The sequence below is a fragment of the Dendropsophus ebraccatus genome, chromosome 4 (assembly GCF_027789765.1).
Source record: "Dendropsophus ebraccatus isolate aDenEbr1 chromosome 4, aDenEbr1.pat, whole genome shotgun sequence".
Taxonomy (NCBI): Eukaryota; Metazoa; Chordata; class Amphibia; order Anura; family Hylidae; genus Dendropsophus; species Dendropsophus ebraccatus.
The window spans coordinates 137,081,303-137,108,438 of record NC_091457.1 but is presented as its reverse complement, the minus strand read 5'-3'; the positions used below and the strand labels follow the sequence as shown (position 1 = coordinate 137,108,438).

Sequence of the window (27,136 nt, the reverse complement as noted above, 5' to 3'; positions counted from 1 at the left end):
TACACAGGCCTCACGTCCTATCCGTCCTTCACTGTTAAATTGAAGGATAATGTCACTTTTTTTTTCCTGCAGGGGGAAATAGAAAGGTGCGCAATGAGGTTTGGCCCGGGACGTTGGCGTGATCGGTATTCAAGACGCTTCTCTACTTCCTCATTTCAATTTTTTGGAAGAGAGCAACCTGCACTTGGGTGCAAAAAAAGTTGTTACTCCCTCAACTGGGTGCCACGTTGCTGTAAGAACCATCATGGAGGAGATTGCCATGGTAAGAAAGTCAATCAGGTTGGCACATGTTTGTGTGTTTTTGTTATCTATCCCAGACAAAAAGTGTCAGATGTTCAATAAATCATAATATATCTGGGCTAATGTAGTTTTGTATTGTGTGTTTTTTTAGGGGGGGGGGGGGGCGGTAGAGGGGTCAACAATTCTTCCACCGTTGTTTTTTTTATTTTGTTTTTACACAATTCACTGTTTGGTATTAAAGACAATGTATATTTGTTCCGCAGTTTAAGATTACAACAATTCAAATAAAAAAAAAAGTTCTTTAAAAAAAAGTTAGTTTTTTTTATAAAGTAGAAATACGGAGAGAATTTTTAATGTTTGATCGCTTCACAGTTTTTTAGAGACAGGATGGCGAAAAAACACTGCTCAGGCTAAATAATAATGTGTTCAATGGTATAGAGGGATTGTTTTATTTTTTTCATTTTTCCAGCTATAAAGGACTTTTTAAGGTAAAAAAAATATATATTTTTTAAAATTGGAATCTTTACTTCTAAGATATCTTTTTTTTTTCTGGCAAGGCCCAAAAGGCATAAGTACTGTATCTGTCAGATTGTTAGGCCCCTAGCTGTAATGGCAACGCATCTACACCAAGATTTCAAGTTTTATATGAAGAAATCTTACTTTGCTGTTGGTGCTTTAGTGTCCGTTCTTTTTATTTTTATTCACCAGAATTAGGCTGGCTTCACACTACGTATATTTCAGTCAGTATTGTGGTCCTCATATTGCAACCAAAACCAGGAATGGATTGAAAACACAGAAAGGATCTGTTCACACAATGTTGAAATTGAGTGGATGGCCGCCATTTAATGGCAAATATTTGCTGTTATTTTAAAACAACGGCTGTTATATTGAAATAATGGCCGTTATTTACTGTTATATGGCGGCCATCTACTCAATTTCAACATTGTGTGAACAGATCCTTTCTGTGTTTTTAATCCATTCCTGGTTTTGGTTGCAATATGAGGACCACAATACTGACTGAAATATACGTAGTGTGAACCCAACCTAAAAATGTGTCTGTGTATATATGTATTCTAACATTTCTTTAATAAAGTTATATAACTTTGTAATGCATCTGTGTCGGGAACTACAGGCTACTCAAGCCCTGGTCCTGGCAGTTACAAATAGCTAGTGCTGCTGTATTTAGCCTTACTGATCCTCCCCTAATGTGTATTCTAATGTATATTAGCATTAGAAGTTGGAAGCAGCTGGGAAAGCTGTCTGCGTCAGTAGCCACGACACAGTGTAGCAGAGTGAGTGGTGACTGAACACTCATACCATGAATACACCTGACACCAGTCCACTCTATTGTTTCAGTGCTGCTTTTGGTGAAATGGCAACATTTTTTTTCCTACCATGAACAGACCTGTAGGTGCAATATGTAACCCTCTACAAATCAAAATGTAGATTTATCTAATATTGCTATTATGTGACGTGTGCCGCTTTTCAAAGTTATAACAAAATTCCATGTTTCAGTGTGCCCTGGTGGGCTGGAGGCTCCATGCAGCAATCACGGAACGTGTAACGATGGAATGGCAGGAAATGGGCAATGCCAATGTTCTTTAGGATTCAATGGGACTGCTTGTGAAATCTGTGCCCCCAACAGATATGGTCCAGATTGCAAAGGTACATGAATACCATGTTTCTTTTTGTCTTTAATATTATTACTGCAGCAACTACAGATTGATCGGGTCTGAACACCAAAACTTAAGCAGTGATACGTTTTTCTAAATGTCAGGGACACTTTAAACTATGGGACCACCAACAAGATGTATGGGGGGGCTCCAAATCAAGTATAATCTAGATACTAAATCTATTCAAGCCACACTCACAAACAAGTGCATTGTGATGCCTAACATATTTGTAAATCATTTAGCAAGAATGATTCCTCCCTCCAGAAAACCTGCTCGAAAGTATTAGGGCCCTATTCCACCGAACGATTATCGTTCGCATAATCGTTAACGATTAACGAGCTCAAATGACCGCTATTGCGAAAGACCTGTAAACCTGCACTCATTTCCATGGAACGATAATCGTTACTTATGATCGTATTTGCGATCGTTTTTTCTTCGCTATTGCGTTCTTATCTACTGCGAACGACCGAACGACGTCTTATTCAATGCGAACGATTTGCGAACGAGCAACGATAAAAATAGGTCCAGGTCTTATAAGGCGATCAACGATCTCTCGTTCGGTCGTTAATCGTTAACTGCATTTCAACCGAACGATTATCATTTAGATTTGAACGATTTAACGATAATCTGAACGATAATCGTCCGGTGGAATAGGGCCCTTAGCCCCTTCTCTGCAATCTGCTCTCCATTGCCTGTTGTTAGGGGAATTCTGTCTCTAGTAATAGACCAGGACAGAACACAAGAAGTGGAGGTGAGGCTTATCAACTGTTCTGTGCAGGAGAGAGAGAGTAAAGGGCCTATTCCACAGGTCGTTTAAAGGAGCAAACGAGCGCTCTCAGCGCTCGTTTGCTCCTCGTTCCCCGCTCGCTGCCGCCGCTATTCAACGTGGCTGCAGCGAGTGGGTGAGTGCGGGAGGGGCGGCGGGGAGCTGCGGGGGGGCTGCCCGGGGGATCGCTGATCGTCCGGGCAGCCCATAGGATACAGCAGCGTCTGCTGCCGATGCTCCTATTCAACGGAGCGACGGCAGCAGATCGCTGCTATATCAGTCGCTTGTTTTTCAACATGTTGAAAAACAAGCGACTGCAACGATCAGCCGACATGAACGATGTCGGCTGATCGTTGCACTCTATTCTAGGGACGATTATCGTCCGTAGCGGCCGATATCGGCCGAATACGAACGATAATCGTTCCGTGGAATAGGGCCTTTACACATTTCTATGTATCCGCAATCTAAGATAGGCCACCCACTAAAGATGATCCACATTATTTCTAAAATGTAAATCAAGGATTCCCTCTCATGGCCTACCATCTGTAAGGCTCAGGGAAGCTGTGTCTTGTGTAAATACAAGTGCACCTACTGTAAGTGTAATCTCCCCCTTCCTTTAGCTCCTTAGCAGAAGCAGCGGAAATTCATTGCTTAGTGTAGCCTTGTATATGCTGGTCACATAGCGCCTTGCAAAGCCAGTATATCCATAACCCCTTCTCCTTATACACGCCTTCTATGAGTAGTGTACTGTACAGCCTGTCCAATGCACCTTTCTCCAGCAGTATGTCATGGCATAGCAGAGAGGAGTATGTGCTGTGCCCAACTCCAGCCCCTCCCTCTGAAATGGACAGATAGCTGCGAACAATGGAGGGGACCTTCAAGGGGTCAATAGCAGCAGTAAGAGTATAAAAAAAAACTCTTGTCACCACTATAGATGTATTCTAGGAGAATACTTGATCTAAATTACATTCACCACCTTACTGATTTGACACTGCGTTACTTGTTTTTCAGAGTGTATGTGCTCAAACAACGGTCAGTGTAATGATGGGATTTCTGGAGATGGATCTTGTTACTGTGCTGAAGGATGGTCCGGTGAAAAATGTGATACCAAGCTGCGTAAGGCTTTATTTCATAATCCACCATGTTTTCTATTGAAGAATTTGATCATCTGGTTATGAACATTTATTGGTTTGTAGATTATTTATATGATAAAATGTACAGTATTTGCAGTGTCTAAAACCGGCAATCTTTTTCAGCCTATCACTTATAATATACAAGACACACTTGGATCTTCATAGGAGTATTTGGCCGTGTCACTCATTCCTTCCAGGGATTGATGCAAAGCTATAATCTACATGTATTCTGCCCATTGCTTACCTAACAGCTAAAATATAATATACAAGAATATATAATAAAAAGGGAAATACTTAAAGGGCAGACTAGATGGGCCATGTGGTCCTCTACTGCCGACAATCTTCTGTTTTGTATAGTAGAGATTTAGTTCAGTGAGAAGGGGAGAGGGGTGACAAACAGAATATGGTGGCTAGCCTAATACCAGCAACCACTAGACGAATGAACAAATGCTACTTTCTCAAATGTTAAAAAAAAAATTGACTGTTTATACTTTTTTTTTTCCCCAGCATCTACACCGGTTTGCTCTCCAGGATGTGATGGTAACGCCACATGTAGAGCCCATAATGAATGTGAATGTAACCCCTTTTATGAGGGAGATGGAATAACATGCACTGGTTAGTGGATACATAGATAAAAACGTATGATATTGGAAGTGAACCTGTATGACAAGTTATTCTGCCCTAGCTAAGAGCAGGATATAATAGAGGGAGAGAAGCTGTGTGTTGAAAAAGACTGAGAGGGTCCTGCTTATTCCACCCACACCTAGTCATTGGCAGCCCCTCTGTATAATTGTATGTACAGACAAGGTTGTCACAAGGTTGAGGTGTATCACAGAGCCCAGCTTTTATACCCCCATCATATTTTGCTCTTATTTAGCGTAGCATACTTCATTAGACACTATAACGTATGTTCACACGCGTTGGCATCAATTAGTAGCAAAACTGCAAGTTCTACATGCCATTGGTTAAGTACAGGTAGTTCTAACCTGCTTGTATTTTTGCTGCTTTATCATGTAAAATCACAGCTCCCAATGGCCCATGTGTGCCTACCCACACTAACTCCTTCATGCTTATAGGCAGCGTTATTATACTATATGTGTATATATATATATATATATATATATATATATATATAAAATTTATTTATTATATTTTGGTATGGAGATAACAAAGATCCAGCTGGCTGCACAAAAAGTACACCTTTGTTGTGTATATGTGAGGGATATGCATAATTGTGTGTGTGTAACGTCCCTTTCTTTCTAGCTTAGTATCATATTACATACTCTGATTTTCAGATTTTTGTTCATTACAGTAATAGACCAATGCAGTGACTACAATGGTGGCTGTAACAGCAATGCCAAGTGCATTCAGATTGGAACAAAAGTCTCATGTGAGTGCCTTCCGGAATATGAAGGAGACGGTTATATCTGTACTCCAATCAATCTATGTGTTAATGGTGAAAATGGCGGATGTAGCGAGCACGCAACATGCATCTATACTGGTCCAGTAAGTGAGAAATCTCCTTTTTCGTCATTTCCAGATCCTTCTGTCATTCCCCTGGTTCAGCTCAATGGTAATAGTGTGAATGAAATCAGTTTTATTTTAAGCACACTAAATTCTGACACTGTACTGAGCTGAGTATTCATACTTAGTATTTTGATACCACTCCTAAAACTCTGCACTTATGCAACTAGTGTGGGGTGGATGCATACAGAGTTCCTGCTGTCAACATCAACTGAAGCCTTGATAAAAGGTTTGTGGTGTCATAGTGAAGAGAGTCTAAGGGTACTATTACACCAAGCAATTTTCCGACGACCAACGATTAACGATCTTAAACGACCACTAAGGCAAACGACCCGAAATCGTTCGCCCAAGTACACGAAACGATGATCGTTATTTATGATCGTTCTTGCGGTCGTTTAGTCGTCGCTATTGTGTACGTTTCAGCTGTGAATTCTTATTCCACCAAACGATATGCGAACGATGTGCGAACGATCAAACGATAAAAATAGGTCCGGTTCCTATTAAACGATCAACGATTTCTCGTTGGTCATTTAATCGTTGCCTGCTATTACACGAAATGATTATCGTTCAAATCCGAACGATTTAACGATTTTTCAAACGATAATCGTTCCGTGTAATACCACCCTAAGGGTCATATTAGACTAAGCGATTTTTCATTTTCTCTGATTAATGATAAACAATCTTAAATCATTCACCATAATACACGGAACATTAGTAGTTAGTTAAGATCGCAATTACAGTTAAAATTACGATATTTTATATACTCTTGTATACTCTGTGTACATACACGAAAGATTTGCAAATGATTATCGATTTTTTTTTGTCAGCACGAATTAGACGATCAATGACATAAACAAATTTTCATTAGTTGTTTGATCACTGTCTGCATACAAACGGAGAGATTACCTCTTAAATTCAAATGATATAACGATTTTTCGTGTAATAGGACCCTAAGTGTACTCAACGCCAGATTGTCATAGCTGGGCAAACTGTATGATACTTGAAGCAGGAAAATCCTAATCTTTGCATACTCGCTCCCTGTGGCATAAAATAACAGACAAGCTATACTTACCCTTCATATCTCCCCCTGCTGTTTGATCTATCAGTTCCAGCTGTGTTCCTGTTCTGCCAACTTCTGCTGATGTCCTGTTCTCTATTCAACTCTGTGATCGGCGGAGTGGGGCGGAAGCCGGCAAAATTGAAACACAGAAGGAACCAGACAATTACAAGTTTGAAGTGTCCAGGGGAAGGGTGTTGGGTGTTAAATATGGCTTGTTTTCTGGCATGGAGAGACAGTATGCAAAGATTCAGTTTTCCTTGAGAAACTTGAGAATTTTAAGGTAGCTAAACACTTTTAATAGGTGTCTTAATCCAAAATGATTGGGCAGTTAAAATTCAACATGTCCAATCCTTCTTTCCAAGAGTTGGAAGGCCTCCATACATATTAGATAGTCAGCCAGTCCCACTGAAGCCAGTTAGTTTGGCCAACACATATCTAAATTGTAAGGGGCTTTTAGCGTCATATAATACAATAGTACACTGATTATGATATTTAATTGGCAACAACTGGACACAAAGAAATTGGACATAGTACCCTGTCTTGGTAACCCAATGTTGTACATTGTGTAAAATTAGGCACAGTATTTGCCCAAGTCAACAGGGACAGTTTCCAGTATATAGTATTGCACCACCAGTGACTAGATGTCATAGCGAAAGAAAACAATATACATCCTGAAACTATATAATAATGAGGCATAAGAGAAATGGCATTGTGCATAGATCATTACAGACTTTGCACTTGCATGACTATCCTCCAAACCATACTCTGTGTAGCATTTTCTGCTTTTTGAAAAAAAAAGTTTACAAAGTTCTTCTCAGATACCCAAAGGATTCTTCTGCCGTGTATGATAAAATTTCTTGTGATTGCAGAAAACCCGAAGGTGTGACTGTCATGAAGGTTATGTAGGTAATGGTGTCCAGTGTCTAGAAAAAGCTATTCCACCTGTGGACCGTTGTCTGGAAGAAAATGGAGGATGTGATCCTCTGGCGACCTGCACTGATCTGCACTTTGTAGGTATGTGACAATGGATACCATATTAACCAGTGAGGGAGCCGGACTGTTTTTTGTTGTATGTTTAGGACAGATTTCTTAGTTTCACTCCTTTCTGTCATTTTTATCGCATAATTATAATACATAGCCTTTACCAAAGATCTGCAGCTTAATAACTGCTCAGCTTTCACTTACTAGAAAACACTGCTGGAGTTTTTTATCATACGAAGTCAACGACCAGTAGATACCAGTTGACGTATGAGGAGGCAATAGAGGAATGTAAGGTCTGGAATGCTGAAATTGCCACTTTCCAACAGCTGTCTGCTGCCCAGCAGGTACAGTAGTCTCCTAGGTGTATGGTAACTAGTGACATCTGTAGTTTCTCCTTCTGAAACTTCTCATATTTCCTTAATATAGTTGGGTTTGCATGTTTGTGCAGTCGGATGGCTTGCCAATGGGACAGCGGGTTATCCAATAGTGTATCCCAGTGAAAAATGTGGCTCAAATCACATTGGAATTGTCGACTATGGACAGCGAACAAACTTAAATGAGCGGTGGGATGTATATTGCTACCGTTTCCAAGGTTAGTACATTTTTTTTACCAACTGTGTCATAACATTGTCAATACATGACACTCCAAGCCATAGAGCCCACATATGAGTGCAAACTACAGTGACCCATATCAGAACCAGAGTTGCCATATATTACCAACTTCTCAACACCCACAAGGCGCCAGTCCTACCCTAGACGGCTGTGTATGTCTGTCTGTCTATCTCAGGCTGTTAGGCCTCAACCACACATCCGTTTTTTGCAGATCCATAAAAACGGGTAGGAGGGTGCAGTAGTTATGTGTATATACATTCCTGACTGTGTAAGAGTTTTAATGTGTGCAGGGGGCCGCTTCAATGTGTGCAGCCCTACACACATTAACGTCCCAGGAGCCAGGCATTAACCCCTGAAATGCTGCGATCTATAGCGATCACAGTGTTTAAAGGAGCCAGTGACAGGAGAAGTACCTGTCACTGACTGAATGGGGCCCGATCATTTTCCCAGATCAGCTATTTTCTCATAGAGTCTGCCTTAGGTAGACTCTCTGGGAAGATTGCAGATAATACTAATCAATGCTATGCAATGGCATAGCATTGATCAGTATATGCAACCTAATGAATGGAAAAAAAAATTTAAAACATGGCAAAACCCCTCTCCCAATAAAAGTCGCCCCTTTCCCATTTTACAAATAAAAAATAGTAACAAAATTAAAAATTTTATATTGTAGCATGCGGAATCGTCCGATCTATTAAAATATAACAATATTGTTCCCGCACGGTGAACAGTGTAAGGGATTGCTGATTTTTTTCTTATTGTATATCAGAAAAAAAATTAAATAGTGATCAAAAACTCCCTATTGCACCAATATGTTACTAATAAAAACTATAGCTCATAGTCCAAAAATAAGCACCTCAACTCGGCTTGACGTCCCACTCAGACGCTGAAGATGCTGGGAGCCCCCAAATCAAGCCGGAGCGGGGAGAAGGTAAAGTATGCTCCGGCAGGCGGGGGTTAATGGCGCTTTCACGTACATACTCCCAGCGGGATGTAAATCCCACTGCGTGTATGTATCCTCATTGAAAGTCATCGGCATAGGATCTGCAGCAGCTTTCGCTGCGAATTCCCAGCGTAAAATCCGCTGCGGATCCATCCGTGTAAATTTACCCTTACTGTTATGTTATGAGCATGTTATTTGAGCACTATTAGCCTGTGTTCACAGATTCATTGTAGCATATGTTCATATGTATTTCAGATAATATAGTTATACTTGAAGGAGTTGGCAAATTAAATATTTTTGCAAATACAATCATTTCGCAAACTTGCCTCCTTCTCCTGATATGCTGCTCTTTCCCTCCTATTGTTAGCAGCTTGTAGGTTACAGACCACTACACTTTGATAAAAACCAGTGGTCTGTAACCTAGACAACCAACTGTGAACACTGGGAGGAAAAAAAGCGGACATATCAGGAGAAGGAGAAAAGTTTGCTAAATAAATGTATTTGCAAAAATATTTATGGCTGGGTTCACACTATCCATTTGCTGTCCGTTTAATGTAAAATAAAAATGGATAAAAAAAACAGATACATTTGTGTGCATCAGTTTTGATATGTTTTTTCGTTGACTCCCATTATAAAAAAAAAAAAGATCAAAATGCATGTTTTTTTTAACGTACACAAAACCATGGTCGACCATGTTTTTATGTATGCTAAGCGTAGCTTCACGCGTACCATATCGCAGCGGATTTGATGCTGTGGATCCGCAGCAGATTTGATCTAAATAACTGAACACAGCATCAAATCTGCTGCAGGTCTTGTACGTGTGAACACACCTTACAATAAGCATGTGTTTAGATACGCTAGCCGCCATAATGTGCTGAAAGGATGTGTTCCCACACTTACTAAATAAGTCACTAAATGACTAATGCCACCACACTACTGAATAAAATCCGCTGTGTACAGACCAATATCATCTTATATAGTGACCATACAGGAGGTACAAACCAGCTCTGCAGACTATATAACTGATTATAAGTGTTTAGTATTGCTGTATAGTTCTGTCTATGTTATACATTGTAAGGCAATATTGGAAGGCTGTTACTGTATTATTTACACTTTGTTTAGTATGTTGTCTGTGCTCTTTTTGGCACTTCTTACACAATGTGTTATTTGCTTGTTAAATGTTATTGGTTAACATGATGTATGGCTCTTTGCAGGGCCGTTTTAATACATTGGTGGGCCCAGTGCACAGGCCTCAAGAGTGCCCCCCCCCCCAACCCAGCGTTATCAGAATCGGAGCTCCACACACAGTATGATCCCCTGAAAATGTCCCCACACTGTATTAAGAGCCCCAATACATACGGTAGTTACCTCATAACGATATCACCAATGATACCATTATATAATACCGCCACACCATGACCACTATCACTACAGCCCTATAACAGTTACATCCATTTACTCACAGGGGGCGTCTTCTCTCATCAGAGTCTTCCACCTTTTCTTTTACTCCATCCAGCCTGGGCCACCATGAAGTCTTCTCCTGGCTGTGTCTCTTCTCTACAAAATCTGCCAGAGAAACATTTTAGGCTCCAACACATACAGTACTAAGTTCCCCTGTACCCCTATACAGTAGTTACCCCCTATGTACCCCTATATAGTAGTTACACCCCTCTGTGCTCCCCCACAGCTGTGTGCTGCCCCCAGTAGTATATAGACACCTGTGTGCTGCTCCCAGTAGTATATATACCCCCTGTGCACCCCCCAGTAGTATATAGACCCCATTGTGCTGCCCCCAGTAGTATATAGACCCCTTGTGTGCTTCCCCCAGTACTATAGACCACTAGGTGCTGCCCTCAGTAGTATATAGCCCCCTCTGTGCTCCCCCAGTTATATATACCTTCCGTGCATCCCCCAGTAGTATATATACCCCCCATGCAGCCCCCAGTAGTATATATATCCCCTGTGCTTCCCCAGTAGTATATACTCCCCCTGTGCACCCACAGTAGTATGTATATCCCCTGTGCTCCCCCAGTAGTATATAGTCCCCCTGTGCATTCCCCAGTAGTATATATACCCCCCTGTGCACCCTCCAGTAGTATATATATCCCCTGTGCTCCCCCCAGTACGTTTTCCTAGTTATATATAACCCCTGTGCCCCCCCTATTTATTTATATATATATATATATATATATATATATATATATAAAAAACCTGTGCATCCCCCAGTTATATATATCTCCCCTGTGTGCCCCCGAGTAGTATATAGCCCCCATGTGCGCTCCCCGTTATATATACCAGTTATATATACCCCCTGTGCGCCCCCAGTTATATATACCCCCGTGTGTCCCCCAGTTATATATACCCCCGTGCACCGCCCAGTTGTATATATATCCCCTGTGCGCTCCAGTTGTGTATAGGCCCCCCTCTGCACTCCCCCAGTTATATATATATATATATATATATATATATATATACTCCCTGTGCACCCCCCAGTAGTATATAGCCCCCCTCTGTGCTCCCTGTTATATATACCCCCCTGTGCACTCCCCCAGTTATATATACCCCCCGTGCGCTCCCCCAGTTATATATATACCCCCTGTGCGCTCCCCCAGTTATATATATCCCCCTGTGCGCTCCCCCAGTTATATATACCCCACTGTGCACCCCCCAGTAGTATATAGCCCCCCTGTGCACTCCCCAAGTTATATATACCCCCAATGCACCCCCAGTAGTATATAGCCCCCCTGTGCCCTCCCCGCGTTATATACCCCCCTGTGCGCTCCCCCTGTTATATATACCCCCCTGTGTGCTCCCCCCCCAGTTATATATACCCTTTGTGTGCCCCCCCAGTAGTATATAGGCCCCTCCTGTGGCACCACTAGTAGTATAGACCCCCGCTGTATGCTGCCCTCCTTTGTGCTCCCCCCTCCCATATAGCAAATAAAAAAAACAACACTTTATACTCACCTGAGTCCGTGCGTTCCTCTTCTCATCACTTCACCCTTGTGGCCGCAGGCAGTGCTTTGCCTGTGGTCACAAGAGGCCGCTCTCCCCTCTCGCGGTGTCGGCGCTGAGTGACGTCACTCAGCGCCGATACCACTACGGAAGAGCGGCCTCTTGTGACCGCAGGCAAAGCACTGCCTGCAGCCACACGGATGACTGACAGAGAGGGAGCCAATGGCTCCCGACCTGTCAGTGCCGCTGCTGCTGCTGCCTGTACCGATGAGCGCTCGTTACGAGCGCTCATAGCTACAGTACAGAGCGCAGGAGCAGGCGGGGGGGCCCTGCAGGGGGCAGGCTGGTGGCCGGAGCCCTGTGAGACCGCAATGGTCGCACAGAGCAAAGGCCGGCCCTGCTCGGGGTGGGCCCCTTTAACCAGTGGGTCCGGTGCACGTGCACCATGTGCCCTCTGGTTAAAGCGGCCCTGGCTCTTTGAAGGAAATGTAGCAAAGAGAGACATTCATGGCAGTGTACCATGCCTCCCCCCTACATATCCAGGCCCCTATATTCACATGACATGCCTCATGGAAGAGCAGCACACATAGGTCTTTGGGGTCACAATGTGTGGAAATGACCCCAGAACAGCACTAATAGGGGATAATAAATATATATATCTACAGTGGTACCTTGGTTTAACCCCTTAACGACCGCAGGCGTATATTTACCTGTTATTCAAAATTTTTAAAAAATCATTATTTTGTGGGTGTGGAACCATTTTTCTGCATTTGAATGATTCCTTATGGGAAAATTTGCTTTGGTTTAAGAATTAATGCTCGTAATCCAAGGCACCACTGTGTGTATGTACCTCTGTGTGCAAATATAATATATATACACACACACACACGTGGATACCACTGATACACAGGTTCTGCACACCATACAAGTGAATACACTGCAGTTACATCCAGTAATCTAAAAAACAGAGCGTAACAAAGCAACTTAATAGAATATTACAGGAAAATTATGATTCCTGCTGGTTCTCCACCCTCTAAATACATGGACACTTAGCTGAGCCAAGCGCTCATGTATATTGAAAGTATAGAACTACGTTGAAGTTTGGCTTTGTTAATGTGTTTACCCATCCTACAGATTATTGTTCTAGTGTGTAAAGTGGTAATAAATCTGATTTTGCAGATGTAGAGTGTAGATGTCCTGAAGGCTATGTGACTGTGAACAAAGATTGTAATGGAAACCTGCTACAAGTTTTGGAGGAAGATCTTCGACTCTCAAAATTTTACTCTGTGAGTTTGAGTCTTAGAATTTATATTACATCAAATTTAACTGCACAAATGAAAGGGTTCATATTTAAATGTCCATTCACAATAAACTCCTATAGGTGGACCTATTCTTGTCTCCTAGAAAGGGTTTATGATGATGATGATGCTGTTGTTGGTTGTGGTTGTTTTTTTTTGTTTTTTTTAATGAAATCTAAAATATACAAGATGCTAAATATGTTACCTTGTGCTTAGAGCAACTGTACTTCTTACATTGCTGTATGCAGTGCTTAAAAAAAAAATTAAAAAAAATTATATATATATATATATATATATATATATATATATATATATATTTAGTGCACATATTTGTGTCTTTCTAGATGGTTCTCGACTACGGCATGGCCAACACTCAAGGTGCAGAGTTTGTGAACATCCTAACAAACCAAACCACATATAGGACCTTATTTGTTCCAGATGACGACAGCTTGGATGATAATGTAGTAAGTCCGCAGTCTCTGCCAATATCTACAGCAGACAGTGAAAGAAGATATAAAAGTGATGCACAGCACAAATGCATTATACTGATCTGTTATAAGGAATTCAATGCTTGGTTATGGGGATGAGCAAATTTACTTTAATAACAATCTTTGCAATCCGCTCATCAGCCGGCTGCCTTTTAACTCACTGCTGCTCCTCCCCAGCTGAGAACAGCTGGATCCAGTCCTGGGAAACGTCTCCCAGGACTGGATCCAGCTTTTCCTAGCACCCAGGGAGGAGCGGCGCTGAGTTAAAAGGCAGCCGGCTGATGAGCGGATTGCAGAGATAACAAAGCTCTTTGCTTCTTTAAATTTGGTCATTTCTGCTTGCTTATAATAGGTCCCCAGAGGGACTTAAATAATTTTTTTTTTACTAAAAAGGATTTGAAGCGATAAGAAAATCCTTCCCCTATTAAAAATACAAATACGTCCTCCCCCTTCCAGATAAAACATGTGAATATATACAAAACGAAATCCCCCAGATGTTGGCATCGCTGTATTCATACTGACAGGTAGCATAAATCTAGCATGTCCGTTTTACCATGTAGTGGACGTTATTGCCATTCAATTTGTGTAATTGCATTTCTTTTCTTTTTTTTTTTTTAAATTTTGCCCTATAAATATATTTTTTCTTGTTTTGTAATAAATGATATGGTAAAATAAAGGGTGCCAGTAAAAACGACATCTTGTCGTACAAAAAATAAGCTTGGTCAGTGGAAAAATAAAAACATTATGGGTCTTAGAAAAGCTGAGAAGGTAGAAAACATCAATGAAAATTTGGAGGGTCAGGGAGGGATTAACACTGTGTGCAAATATTGTCCTATATAGTTTTTCTGCTTTTATACATTGTATCAACTATAGATATCCTAATTGTATGCAACCATATCCAAAGGACTCTTCTGCCATGTGTGGTCCCCTTGTTCTCTGCAACAGCTGGGTGACAACAAATGTGGCATATGTGGGGAAGTGGCCTATGGGATTTAGATTTTGAACGTTTCTTATGCTCTTTATTACTGTTTTTGTTTTTTTCTCACAGACTTTAACATGGCGGGACTTGGAGCATCACATGACTAAAGTGAACATAATGGCGACGTACCCAGTTATATTAGATAAGAGTCCTTTGATTTCTAAACTGGGCTACAACCTGTCAATAACAGCTGATAGTAATTGTACCTACCCAGTAAGTATATAGCACTATTACTGCAAAAGCAGTTTTTGATACAATTGTTTTTTTCTTAGACAAAGCAGTGGGTGGATCCATAAAAAGGGAATGGTGTAATGGAAGGATGAAAGACTAATCTTACTTTTTAAATTTTTTTTTACATACTTTAGTATATTTGGCTCACAAAAACTGCATAAAAAGTGTCACTCTGGCCTTAAAGGGGTTGTTCACCAAAAAATGTTTTTCTTTCAAATCAGCCGGTTCAAGCAAGTGCCAGAAATTTGTAAATTACTTCTATTTAAAATCTTCCTGTACTTATCAGCCGCTGTATATCCTGCTGGAAGTGGTGGATTCTCTCCAGTCTGCTCTCAGTCCAGCTCTCTGCTGCCATCTTTGTCCATGTCAGGACTGTCCAGAACAGTAGCAAATCCCCATAGAAAACCTCTCCATCTCTCCAGACTGAAAAGAATACCACTTCCTGCAGGACATAAAGCAGCTGATAAGTACTTTCTTATAAAAGTAAATTACATATCTCTGACACAAATAAATCTGTACTCTTATTTCCCTTCCAGTGCCCGATGTATGTAAATGGTAAGCTGATTGTTCGTCGGGATATTGTGGCCAATAATGGAATTGTGCATATAATAAGTGGACCATTGATCGCCCCGCTACATCAGGTACATAGATGTCCGTTATTGTATCAGTTTATGATTATCTTAGTAATTTAAACTGAAAATGAATAGATACAATGGCAAACTCTTGTATTGTCCTAACATTACAGGAGATAACCAAGAACCCGATCTCTCATCCCGTTACTACAGCACTGGTCACAGCGATTGTCCTGCTGATTGTGGCTGCAATGGCTGCTGGTTATTTCTACTACAGGAAGACGACTGAGGGATTTAATTTCAGACAATTCAAGGTTTGTAATGATATGCTGAATATATCCATACTAGATCTACACTGTACACAAGATACCATATCACTTACGTCTGCTTCCAAATATTTGTCAAATATAACGCCTATAAATAGTCACATTTGTGTATTTGGATAAATAGCGCTGCATGCAGCTCTTCCTTTCTTGTCAAGATGATAGGCAACATAATAGAACCTGACAGATCTCAATGGCATTCAACATTCGTCATGCAACAAATCCAGCACTGCATTCCGAGTTTATTGCCAAAACCATAATGCAAATGTAAACTAAGCATACCAAAGTATGAACCCCAGATGCAATGTTTCACAGCTGCTTATACTGTAATAAGTTTCACAATACATTAAGAGGGACATTTATTAAGTCCAGCGTTTTCTGCGCCGGGCTAAAAAATGTCCCCACATCGCCGACAGTACGCTGATTTATGTAGAGGTGTACTGCCTTTACATGAATCCTGTGCGCACCGGTGTGTGCGCCGAGGAAACCTAAGCCAGTTTAGAGCTGGTGTAGGTTTCCTTATAAGTTTTTGGCGAGAAAAATGATAAATTAAGCGGACCCAGAGTCCGCGCCCTCCGTTCCACACCCTCTCCCCGCCCCCCTGGTGAAGCTTGCGGAAAATGGCCAGATGCAAAAATATATTTGCAAAACAAGCATTTGCAAATAAATTTATTCGCATCTGACCATTTTCCCCCTGAAAAATACATCTTTTTGGGATGATAAATGTCCCCCTCAGTCTTATTTTCCTTGGCATCAGTGAGATCACTGGTTTGTTACTGTGTTGGTCTGAACCTGAACACTCGGCCTTTGATTACCAAGGGTTGGAGAAGTTGGGTGCAGCCCTAGGGAGTCCTGGAAAACATGGATATAGCCATAGGCCATCAGCTGTATCCACATTTTCCTAGTAGTCTTAGGGCTGCAGCAACTGGTAATTAAAGGAAGAGCATTCAGGTTCTGATAAATCCAAACGTTGTGCAAGTTCGCTTGTCACTACTGATTTTGCATTTAAGCATGAGACCCACATTGAGAAATGTGTGACCCGACAAATATTCATATAATTGACCACTCAGTTGTTAACCTCTTCTGTATCTGTTTATAGGAGGTGGAGGACGATGACATAGATTTACAAAATCCACCACTGGTGTCCATCCCTAATCCAGTATATGGTGTCAACACCTCCTTCTTAGATGAGCTTGAGGTAAGAATTCTTAATATACTATCTCTTACCGGGCACACAGTTTCTCATTCATCCAGTATTAGCTATTATACTTACAAATAAAGCAAAATGAGTATGAGCAGATTGCAGCCCAACTAGTACGACCCATCAAGGAGAGGAAATGAAATCCACAAGGTATATATCTGGCAGCATCATATCCAGGAAAAAATATTGGAATCTGTCATCACATATATAATACATATAGCCAACCTATTGATGCATGTGCAGAAAATCTGCTATACAGCTACCTATAGATGCACTTGGGTCTCCTGGTAGGTAAAAAAGAATTATAATTTTCCTGTAGAGGTTCTCCAGTTTCTATTTTTAAAGCGACTCTGTACCCACAATCTAAAAATTAGGGTAAACATCAGAAGCAACATGAGAAAATATTAAACAGAAGTAGATAACTGGAACAGACCCCCAGTAGATGTGATTGATAGATGTTCTGGTCAATTTGCGTGCAGCCATCTACCACATAAAGTGACATAAAGGGGTTATCTTGGTAACAAAAAAAATATATATTCTAAAGCAGTGCTTCTCAAACTGTGAGGCGCCCCCTAGTTGTTGGTGAGGCGCCCCCTAGTTGTTGGTGAGGCCCAGCTGAGGAGCCAGTTTTCACAAAAGTGACTATGTTCTGCACAGTCCTTTTGCTGTTTGCAAAAATCTCAATTTTAGCAACATTATTAACTTATTTTGTACTTGCTTTATTAGTATAGAGAGCTTGGGAGATGAGTGAAAGGGTAGCCCTAGCATTATTTCCAGCTTTTAAATAGACTTTCACCACAGATAGTGAGGCCCAGGCATCCTCTTGGTCAGTCTGGTGAGGCGCATGCATTGCCTTGGTCTGTTGGGAGAGGCTCCAGTAGAAAAAGTTTGAGAAGCGCTGTTCTAAAGGATCCCCCTTCCCAATACCACTCTCAGTCTAATATACATGTTTAACCTATCCTGCACCCTTTCCCTCTTTTTTTACTCATACTTCTCTGGATGTCTAAAATCTTCTTCTCTGTGTCCTCTCTGACAATGTGCTGCTCCCTCTGAGCACACCTGATCTCTCCTCTCTGGGGGCTCGGTTAGCTGTCTATTGACTTGGTAACCCGTCCCCCAGGAGAGTCATCTGCATCATGTGTATATTCACATGAGTTCTCAATTAAATAAAACTCAATGAACATTCAGGAATCCTTTATCAGTGAATTTAAAATTTAATTTCTTTATGAAACATCTTTTACACTTTTTCTTATCCCCCCACTGTACCTATATATATTCAGGGCTTACATATTTCTTGCTGCTGTAATACCTGTGTTAGACTGTCACATATCTGGCCTGGTAGTCAGTGCCCCTGCCAATGGCAACAACGGTCCAATCTTTGACACTGGAGAATAAAAATATATTTCTACATTATAGAAGTACAGATATATGAAAGTTATCATGTGTCCCTTTGATCTAACAGCGTCAGCAGTTTGGAGCATGAATTGCAGCCGACAGATTCCCTTTAAGGATGCTTCACTAAGTTAGCCATTTTTATTTTTTTTTTAGGAAGAGGAATATGAGACTTCTGATAACGGCAACATCCTTCACTAATCCTTGAAGACAATGAAATGGATATGTTTACAATTCCTTTTGTTTCCTGTCTAGCGAGATTGAGGACAGGGACCATCTATTGAGACATCCTATGTAATATTCATGTTTACATATATATATTTGTAAATTAGTCTATGTATATATTACGAATAGCTGCCAGTGACTTATTATATTTAAGATACACTAAGTAAAAATAACACAGGAGTCCTATAAATCCCCTCTTTGAGAGCGATGCCCATAACCTGCTGTGTGACTGGGCAGACTTGTTTACAGTATTAATAAAATACAATGGGAACACATGATTATGGTGGTGTGTATGTACTACGGCTTCAGGATACAACTCTCAAGCGTTATCTACACATCTATGTCATTCTAATACATCCAAAGTGTAGGAAACGGCAGAGTCTATGGAGATGCAGCTGGGACCAAAAATGTAATTGGTTGCTAGCTACTATACCGAGAGCAGGGTTTACCAAAAATAACTACACTTGAGCACTAAAGATGAGTGAACCTCGGGCATGCTCAAGTCTATCCGAACCCGATCGTTCGGCATTTGATTAGCGGTGGCTGCTGAAGTTGGATAAAGCCCTAAGGCTATGTGGAAAATGTGGAAAAAGTCATTGGCTGTATCCATGTTTTCCAGAAAATCTTAGGGCTTTATCCAAATTCAGCAGTCACCGCTAATCAAATGCCAAACGATCGGGTTCGGATACACTCTGTTCGCTCATCTCTATTGAGCACCTTTAGGGTGGCCTCACATATCCTTTTTGTGTGGCATTTTTCAGGCCTTCAAAAAAACCACAAATGCATTTTTTTCTGCCGTTTTTGTGTACTGAACTTTTTTCTTCCCCTCTGCCATCACATGACCTAGCTGCTGGACCACAAAAGGTGACAAATATTAAAAAAAAAAGACACCATCCCATTAAAGTCGATGGTAGAAGAAACGCCCCCAGCATGTCTTGTTTTGATAAAACTGCCACAGAGCCTCAAAAACGCCAAGAGAGGGAAAAAAACGACACCCCCCCCAAAAAATGTTGTGTGTATGTCAGACTTCATTGACTAACATCTGCCCGTAGGCGGTTTTGCAAAAAAAAAAAAAGCCTCATAGGATAGGTTCTCTTGCAGATTGTTTTAACTGCATGTAAGGATAAGTAGACATTTATAATAAGAATAATAATAATGCTTTTATTTGTATAGCACACAGATTCCGCAGCACTTTACATAGTTTCGCTAATTATTGCTCCCTGTCCCCAATAGGGCTCACAATCTAAATCCACCTATCTGTATGTTTTGGCTGTGGGAGGAAACTGGAGTAGAACTATGTAAATTCTGTTATAATGGAAGGGATTTGGATCTTGATACGTAAATTTGCTTAATATTTAAAAGAAAAAAAAACACAGCAATAGCCCAGATGTACTAATATGTCTGCGCCAGAATTCTGCCCACATTTAGGTTGGTTTTAGTTTAAAGCTAAATTTGTCTCTTTAATTTAAACAATCTAATAAGTGGTGTAAGGTACGCGTAGGCAGTGTTTAGCGGTGACAGATGGGTGGGGTTTGAAAATCAGTTCCATTGAAGTAAATGGAGCTTAATTGAAAACCACTCCTGAACTGGAGACAAGAGTGGGGCAAAAGTGGCCAATGTTTTTGTAGCACTGGATAACCCCTTTAACGTCATGGCATTTAATCATAAAAGGTAACCCCCTATGGATATATTCACTATGTTTACATGGCTAAAATGTCACTGTCGTTCCAAAAAACTTTTGGCATGTTAAACGTTTTGATCGGTCCGGGTCTGAATGTACCAACCAGAACGAGCGGGGAGAAGATGCTCTTCAGCGCGTCCACTATTCACTCTGAGTTAGAAATAAAAAGTCGAACTTATAATTGCGCTCTATGGAGCCAGACTCTTTTTTTTCTAGCTCAAAGCGGAGAGGGGACGCACTGCAGCACGGTTCTCTCGCTGCTCATTCTCTTGATTGGTACGAGTCTAAACAATCAGATCTGGACCGATCAAAACTTCTGACATGTCATAAGTTTTTCGTAACGACAGTGACACTTAAGTAAAACCCATAGACAAACCGCCTCTAAGAGCTTGCATGAAAAAAAACAATAAAATTAGACTATGCAACAACGCTCATTATTTGCACTTATTTTTACTGTGTGACCATAGCCTTTATCAGTGTCTCCTAGTCTCTTCCTTTGGTTGTCTGAGCATGATGGGAATGATTGTTTTGCAACATTTAGTGAGCCACCGGTTGGGGAACAGTGCCTTGTGTTATATCAAAGTCTTGTTCACAGCTTACAAGTACTGAGCAGTGATTGTAGCCAGCAGTAATGCACACATCTTAGTAAAAGAGTCTCAATTTAGCCTGCCAGGATGGGAGCAGGAGAGAAAAGAATACCCTTTACACCTGGAAAAGGGCACATATACCATGTGACATCTCAACCCTATCATAAAAACACACTGGACTGGATACATATGTTCTTTATTGTTCAGCAGCTTTCAGTCCATTAGAGGTTACTGTACTGTAAATATACATACATAAGACCTACCCACATAAATATATGTGACCTATACTGGACTTCAAAACTAAGTAACACAGCAACCAGTCAAAGCACTTTTGGAAACAAAATCTGAGCACGGACTGCTTGCTATGGGTAACAAAGAAAAATGAAAAGACAGTAACTGTGGTCAGCTCCCAGCAATGATCATGCTTTCCTAGATCACGTAGAAAGATAGAGCACGGAGAATGAAGCCACTGGATTCCGGGGTGTCAATGGCAAGAAAAGAAACTTGATTCCTCCAGCTCATATAAAATTCCACTTTATTAATTCCAAACGTCTAAAATGATAGCCGACGCGTTTCGAGCCTACTCGGCTCTTAGTCATGGCATCTATACAGTTAGACAAACAGACTAAGTATTAATGTACAAAATTACAGACATGGTTAAAAACATATATACATAAATACATAGGTGCACACACATAGGGATCACAAACACAGGAGCAAATTCCTATACATCATAGATGAACAACTGTGTATACTCATGGTGGATATCTATCTAGAAACCAGTACAGTAAACCATATTGCATGATAGATGGTAAGCTCAGCATATATATAAAAATTTTTATATATATGCTGAGCTTACCATCTATCATGCAATATGGTAATATCTTTTCTATTGTACTTTGTTTAGGTCACTTTTACTAAGACAACAGGCACATAGTTTGAATGTCCTGGCACTTGATATGTTTTGCTTGAGATCTCCCGGTCAATGACTTTCCATGATACAAAATGATAATCCTTATTCTGATATAATGATTATAATAATAGACTTCAGTGTGCCGCCTGTAGCTTACTAATATGGCTGGGTTGACTATAGGTACCAGGGTCAGGAAAAGGGTAGGCGGGAGAAGCAAGTACTCAGTGTACGACTACTCATCCTACGTAGGGTAGGAACACCACGGTGTTACCGCTTCCCTCATAATTTCATTAGCAGCAGTGAGTACAAGAAAAAACTAAAATACAACCACTTCAGATTATCATTATGCCTGCAGAAAATAACTGAAGCATGTGAAGCTACTTGTCTTTAAAAGTATTTGCTGGTAAACTTATAATGTACATATATATTGGTAAATCCGCAGAAAGAGCCATGGTCAAAGTCTGTAAAACTATCTCCAATGACTCCAAGATTCACTGCCATATTGCAAATGCTATACAGATGGTCACACGTCTCATTACAAAGAACTTATCTGCATGTAGCGGAGAAGAAAGGCATGTAAAATAGCACAAAGCACACAATCACATTACCTCTAAATGTTAAGCAGAAGACAGAGATGGGAACATAACAGCGCCACTCACATTTAGGCTTGGGCATCTCCTGCAGCTTCAGCAACTGCTACAGTAAGGGTGGTATTACACGGGCCGAGCAGGGCCTGATAATACCTGTAAACGAGCAGCGATCTGCTAGATCGTTGCTCGTTTACTGGGCCTATTACACGGCCCGATAATCGCTTAACAAGAGCTGCAAGGACATCGTTACCAATGTCCTTGCAGCCCTTGCTAAACTGGCATACATTAGCCATCCACATTCCAGGGCTGCTCCTGCCGTCCGCTTCTCCCGGGGTCCCATGCGCGCTCTAGCTTCACAGCGGCCTGTGATTGGCTGAGCGGCCTATCAGCTGACAGGCCTCTGTGAAGCTAAAGCGCGCGCGGGACCCCGGGAGAAGCGGACGGCAGGAGCAGCCCTGGAACGTGGATGGCTAATGTATATCATTAGTCGCCGGCCACGCACCGCAATTACACGCAGCGGTGCGCGGTCGGCGCCCGACGAAAATAGGGTCTAACCTATATCAACGATCAGCCGATGATCGTTGTCATCGGCTGATCGTTGCATTTATTACACGGAGCAATAATCGGCCGAATCGGGCCAATTCGGCTGATTATCGTTCCGTGTAATAGTACCCTAACAGTCAGCCTGATGTTTCTATTAGTTAAAGGGGTAATCCAGCGAAAATCTTTGGGCCCTATTCCACCGGACGATTATCGTTTGCATAATCGTTAACTATTAACGATCTCAAACGACCGCTATTGCAAAAGACCTGAAAACATTCACTCATTTCCATGGAACGATAATAGTTACTTATGATCGTAACTGCGATCGTTTTTCTTCGCTATTTATTCGCTATTGCGTTCGTATCTATTGCGAACGACGTCTTATTCAATGCGAACGATTTGCGAACGAGCAACGATAAAAATAGGTCCAGGTCTTATAAATCGATCAACGATTTCTCGTTCGGTCGTTAATCGTTAACTGCATTTCAACCGAACGATTATCGTTTAGATTTGAACGATTTAACGTTAATCTGAACGATAATCGTCCAGTGGAATAGGGCCCTTTCTCTTTCAAATCAACTGATATCAGAAAGTTATATAGATTTGTAATTTACTTCTATTAAAAAATCTCAAGTCTTCCCATACTTATTAGTTACTATATGTCATACAGGAAATGTTGTTTTATTTTCAGTCTGACACAGTGCTCTCTGCTGACACCTCTGGCCGAGACAGGAATTTTGTTTTGGTTTTCTATCAATCCCCATAGAAAACCTCTCCTGCTCTGGACAGTTCCTGTCAGAGATGTCAGCAGAGAGCACTGTGTCAGACTGAAAATAAAACATTTCCTGCATGACATACAGGAGCTAATAATTATGGGAAGACTTGAGATTTTTTAATAGAAGTAAATTACAAATCTATATAACTTTCTGACACCAGTTGATTTGAAAGAAAAAGATTTTCGCTGGACAACCCCTTTAACCAACAATTATACCATAGGACATTGCAGCAGGCCTGTACTGTTCCATTAAATCATGGCTACTGCAATTTTCCTGCTTGCAAATTGTGATGTTGCAAAAATGCTGAAAATGCACCAAGGGGGGGGGGGGGGGTGTAGCAGTTGCATCCAGGCCCTGGTGACTATGGGGGACCTAACTAAAGCCCCACTCTGCCACATATGAAAACTTCAGTATTACAAATTATATAGATGCTGATTTTGCATTGGGGTCAATCAGCTACAAGTTACTCCTCTAGTTGCACCCCATGTGGCCTTGCACAAAACCTCAGAATAGACTTAATAAAATGGTAAAAAAAAATACATCCATAAGTCTAATAAATGTTATTGTGGCCAAAAAAATGTGCACCCAGTTTTAAATGGTCTGTAGTATCATATAATGTTGTGTGAAATCCATACCATAAGTAGGTATTCTGGTCTCCCATTTGCCTGATGAAACATTTCAGGTTTCAAAACAAACAATTGTGTGTTAGTCTAGTGCTTATCAAACTTTTTCTATTGGAGCCTCACCTAATAGAATAAATTATGCCTGGGCCTCAGCAGACTGACCAAGAGGATGCTGGGCCTCACCATCTGTGATGGAAAAGTCCATGCAAAGATAAAAACTATTGCTCAGTCTACCCTTCATTTATCTCCTAACCTCTCAATAACATTAAAGAAGCACAAAATGAGTCAATAATGTTCCTTGTTGCATTTAGGGAAAGAACTCTGCAGCTTACAGTCACTTTTGTGAATATTGACTCCTCAGCTGCGCCTCACCAACAACTAGGGGGCGCCTCACAGTTTGAGAAGCACTGTGTTAGTCTATGCTGACATGTCTTGGCTTTGCGGCAGCGTAGAGACATGTGGTACACCTAGAATGCGTTGCGTTTTTCTTCAAGCAATTGCAGTTTCCCATTAAAAGCAAATCTAGGAACGTTTCCTACAGAAGCAAACCTACAAGCATGAATAAACTCTGTAGATGATGTAGATCACTTTGCTGTGATGGTGCAGTTTCTAGTATCACCGCTGCATGTGAATCCGGCTCTAGGACCAGGGGCTGCGGAAATTAATGTACCATATACACAGCAAGCCACTCTCGACAAGCACAACTTTCTTGGTTCGGAGTATTGGAACCTTCTAGATGCGAATGATAGTTCTTGCAAACTCCTTGAAGGGAAAAGTAAAATCAAGACTGCTTGGTTATTTTACGGATTCTATGTGAAGCACTAGCACTGCATAAATTCATAAAATGACGCAATTTTTAACACTACATTTTTCATACATGTGATAACTTACCTGGTAAATCTTACTGTTATCGGATATGAACCATCTCATCTAAGAAAGGGGTCTTCATACAACCAGTGCAAAGCTGATCCATCCATAATGGGGCCTCGTGTTGCAGTGGGGTACGTCGTGGATAAAATGTGAAGTTGATATCATAATTTAAAAGGCAACTGATGGAAGACATGTAGATGTCCGAGAACCTGATCAGCCTCCGAGAGAAGTAAGTTGGGTTGTGGAAAGTTCTAAAAATGCTGCCAAACTGGGGATTAAACAGGTTCTTGCTAATAGACCTGTAATGAAAGATCATTCAGAGTCAGGGAAAAGGAAAGGCAGTGTTTTGGGCTCATTGATACATTGCATAGTGTTATTGCTCTCCATGTTCATGATTACTATACCTCTTGTTATCTGAGGTGGTGTCTACTGAAACCACTGTTTTATTATATCTCTTATTTCAGGGTAAGCTGTCATCTGAGTGTACATGAGTAGCAGCACTATTTCTAGCCTTAATATAACTTGGAATTATCTGGTGAAGAAACATCATATACATCTCTTTTTTTCAATAGTCCCTGAGCTAATAGATGGAGACTAGCTGCTATGTCGTCTCCCATACAAAGCACAAATACACACAAAGAGATCCCGCACCTCTATATCACACCCTCAAAAGAGGTGCCTGTGAGCAGCCAATGTTCCTCTCCCAAACATCTATGTCTATAGTGGAGTTGGAGGAACATCTGTCTGAAGGTGTAAGGCCACCATAACTTTACAGAAGTAGGTATAAGTCATCATAAATAACATCAGTTTTCAGTATCACCAGAAAACTGTGAACAATGCTTGTGCAACATTCTACAATATCAATACACATTTACCTTAATTCTTGACGCTCCTTCATCCATTCCATAAGAACTTGTTTAGACTCAGCGTCTTGATAAGTCTAGGATGACAGGTATAACACTGTGAGCTTAAAGGGCCTATTACACGGGTCGTTAAGAGGAGCAAACGAGAGCTCTCAGCGCTCGTTTGCTCCTCGATCCCCGCTCGCTGCCGCCGCTATTCGACGCAGCTGCAGCGAGCGGGTGAGGGTGGGAGGGGCGGCGGGGAGCTGCCCGGATGATCGCTGATCGTCCGGGCAGCCCATAGAGTACAGCAGCGTCTGCTGCCGATGCTTCTATTCAACGGAGCCACGGCAGCAGATCGCTGCTATATCAGTCGCTTGTTTTTCAACATGTTGAAAAACAAGCGACTGCAACAATCAGCCAACATGAACGATGTCGGCTGATCGTTGCACTCTATTCCACGGGACGATTATCGTTCGTAGCGGCCAATATCGTCCGAATATGGACGATAATCGTTCCGTGGAATAGGGCCTTAAGGCTCTATTCCACCAACAGATCTGACGACAGATTGTCTGCCAAAGATTTTAAGCCAAACCCTGGAACAGACTATAATCAGAGAACAGGTCATAAAGGAAAGACTAGATTTCTCCGCTTTTCAAATCCACTCCTGGGTTTGGCTTCAAATCTTTGGCAGATAATCTGTCGTCAGATCTGTTGGTGGAATAGGGCCTTTACTGTGTCTTTCCCTGAGAGTTGTTTATGAAGCTCTATCCACATTATGATTCTACCACAGGTATCTTTCAGCAACCAATTTAAGCCGTATGCTGACATATACCACCAAGTCTTTCCAATGGAACCACTGACTTTGGGTTTAACATTTCAAAAACAGTCCATTTACTGAATAAATAGGATTGATTTCTGTGCTAAACTCAAAAAGGCATCAGACCACGCTTTTCAGTCTCACAGGGAGATAATATATGTTTGGGAAATGGACCAAAGACAGTCACTATGTGACTTTGTTCAATCCTATTCATTCAATAGGTCTGTGGAGAACATGCTCTGGCATACATGCTTCGGTTTCTCCAGTCCAGGCAGTTAGTATGACCGTGGAGCTG

At 41.2% G+C, this 27,136-nt stretch overlaps 2 protein-coding genes across 5 annotated transcripts in view; one reads left to right on the top strand and one right to left on the bottom strand.

The window, feature by feature from the left end:
* Window positions 1-18,871, top strand: part of STAB1 (stabilin 1) — a 113,452-nt gene extending 94,581 nt beyond the window's left edge. Inside the window, exons 55-69 of the mRNA XM_069967134.1 lie at window positions 73-262; window positions 1,756-1,905; window positions 3,691-3,795; window positions 4,320-4,427; window positions 5,125-5,318; window positions 7,266-7,410; window positions 7,585-7,721; window positions 7,804-7,969; window positions 13,067-13,173; window positions 13,530-13,649; window positions 14,722-14,865; window positions 15,420-15,524; window positions 15,629-15,769; window positions 16,878-16,976; window positions 18,528-18,871. Coding sequence (XP_069823235.1) covers window positions 73-262; window positions 1,756-1,905; window positions 3,691-3,795; window positions 4,320-4,427; window positions 5,125-5,318; window positions 7,266-7,410; window positions 7,585-7,721; window positions 7,804-7,969; window positions 13,067-13,173; window positions 13,530-13,649; window positions 14,722-14,865; window positions 15,420-15,524; window positions 15,629-15,769; window positions 16,878-16,976; window positions 18,528-18,572 — 1,956 coding nt within the window. The 3' untranslated portion in view covers window positions 18,573-18,871. The remainder of the gene's footprint in view (window positions 1-72; window positions 263-1,755; window positions 1,906-3,690; window positions 3,796-4,319; window positions 4,428-5,124; window positions 5,319-7,265; window positions 7,411-7,584; window positions 7,722-7,803; window positions 7,970-13,066; window positions 13,174-13,529; window positions 13,650-14,721; window positions 14,866-15,419; window positions 15,525-15,628; window positions 15,770-16,877; window positions 16,977-18,527) is intronic.
* Window positions 17,154-27,136, bottom strand: part of NT5DC2 (5'-nucleotidase domain containing 2) — a 29,742-nt gene continuing 19,759 nt past the window's right edge. Inside the window, exons 13-16 of one of the 4 annotated variants that reach the window (XR_011362658.1) lie at window positions 26,055-26,119; window positions 25,201-25,478; window positions 24,863-25,071; window positions 17,154-17,462 (exon numbers count right to left, since the gene is read on the bottom strand). Coding sequence is in view for 2 of the 4 variants with exons in the window: in XM_069967137.1 (XP_069823238.1) it covers window positions 25,217-25,478; window positions 26,055-26,119 (327 nt within the window). In the remaining 2 variants the exon portion in view is untranslated. Of the gene's footprint in view, window positions 17,463-19,254; window positions 21,469-23,898; window positions 25,072-25,200; window positions 25,479-26,054; window positions 26,120-27,136 lie in introns of those variants that run through there. The other 3 variants (XR_011362657.1, XM_069967137.1, XM_069967135.1) reach the window with 3 other exon arrangements.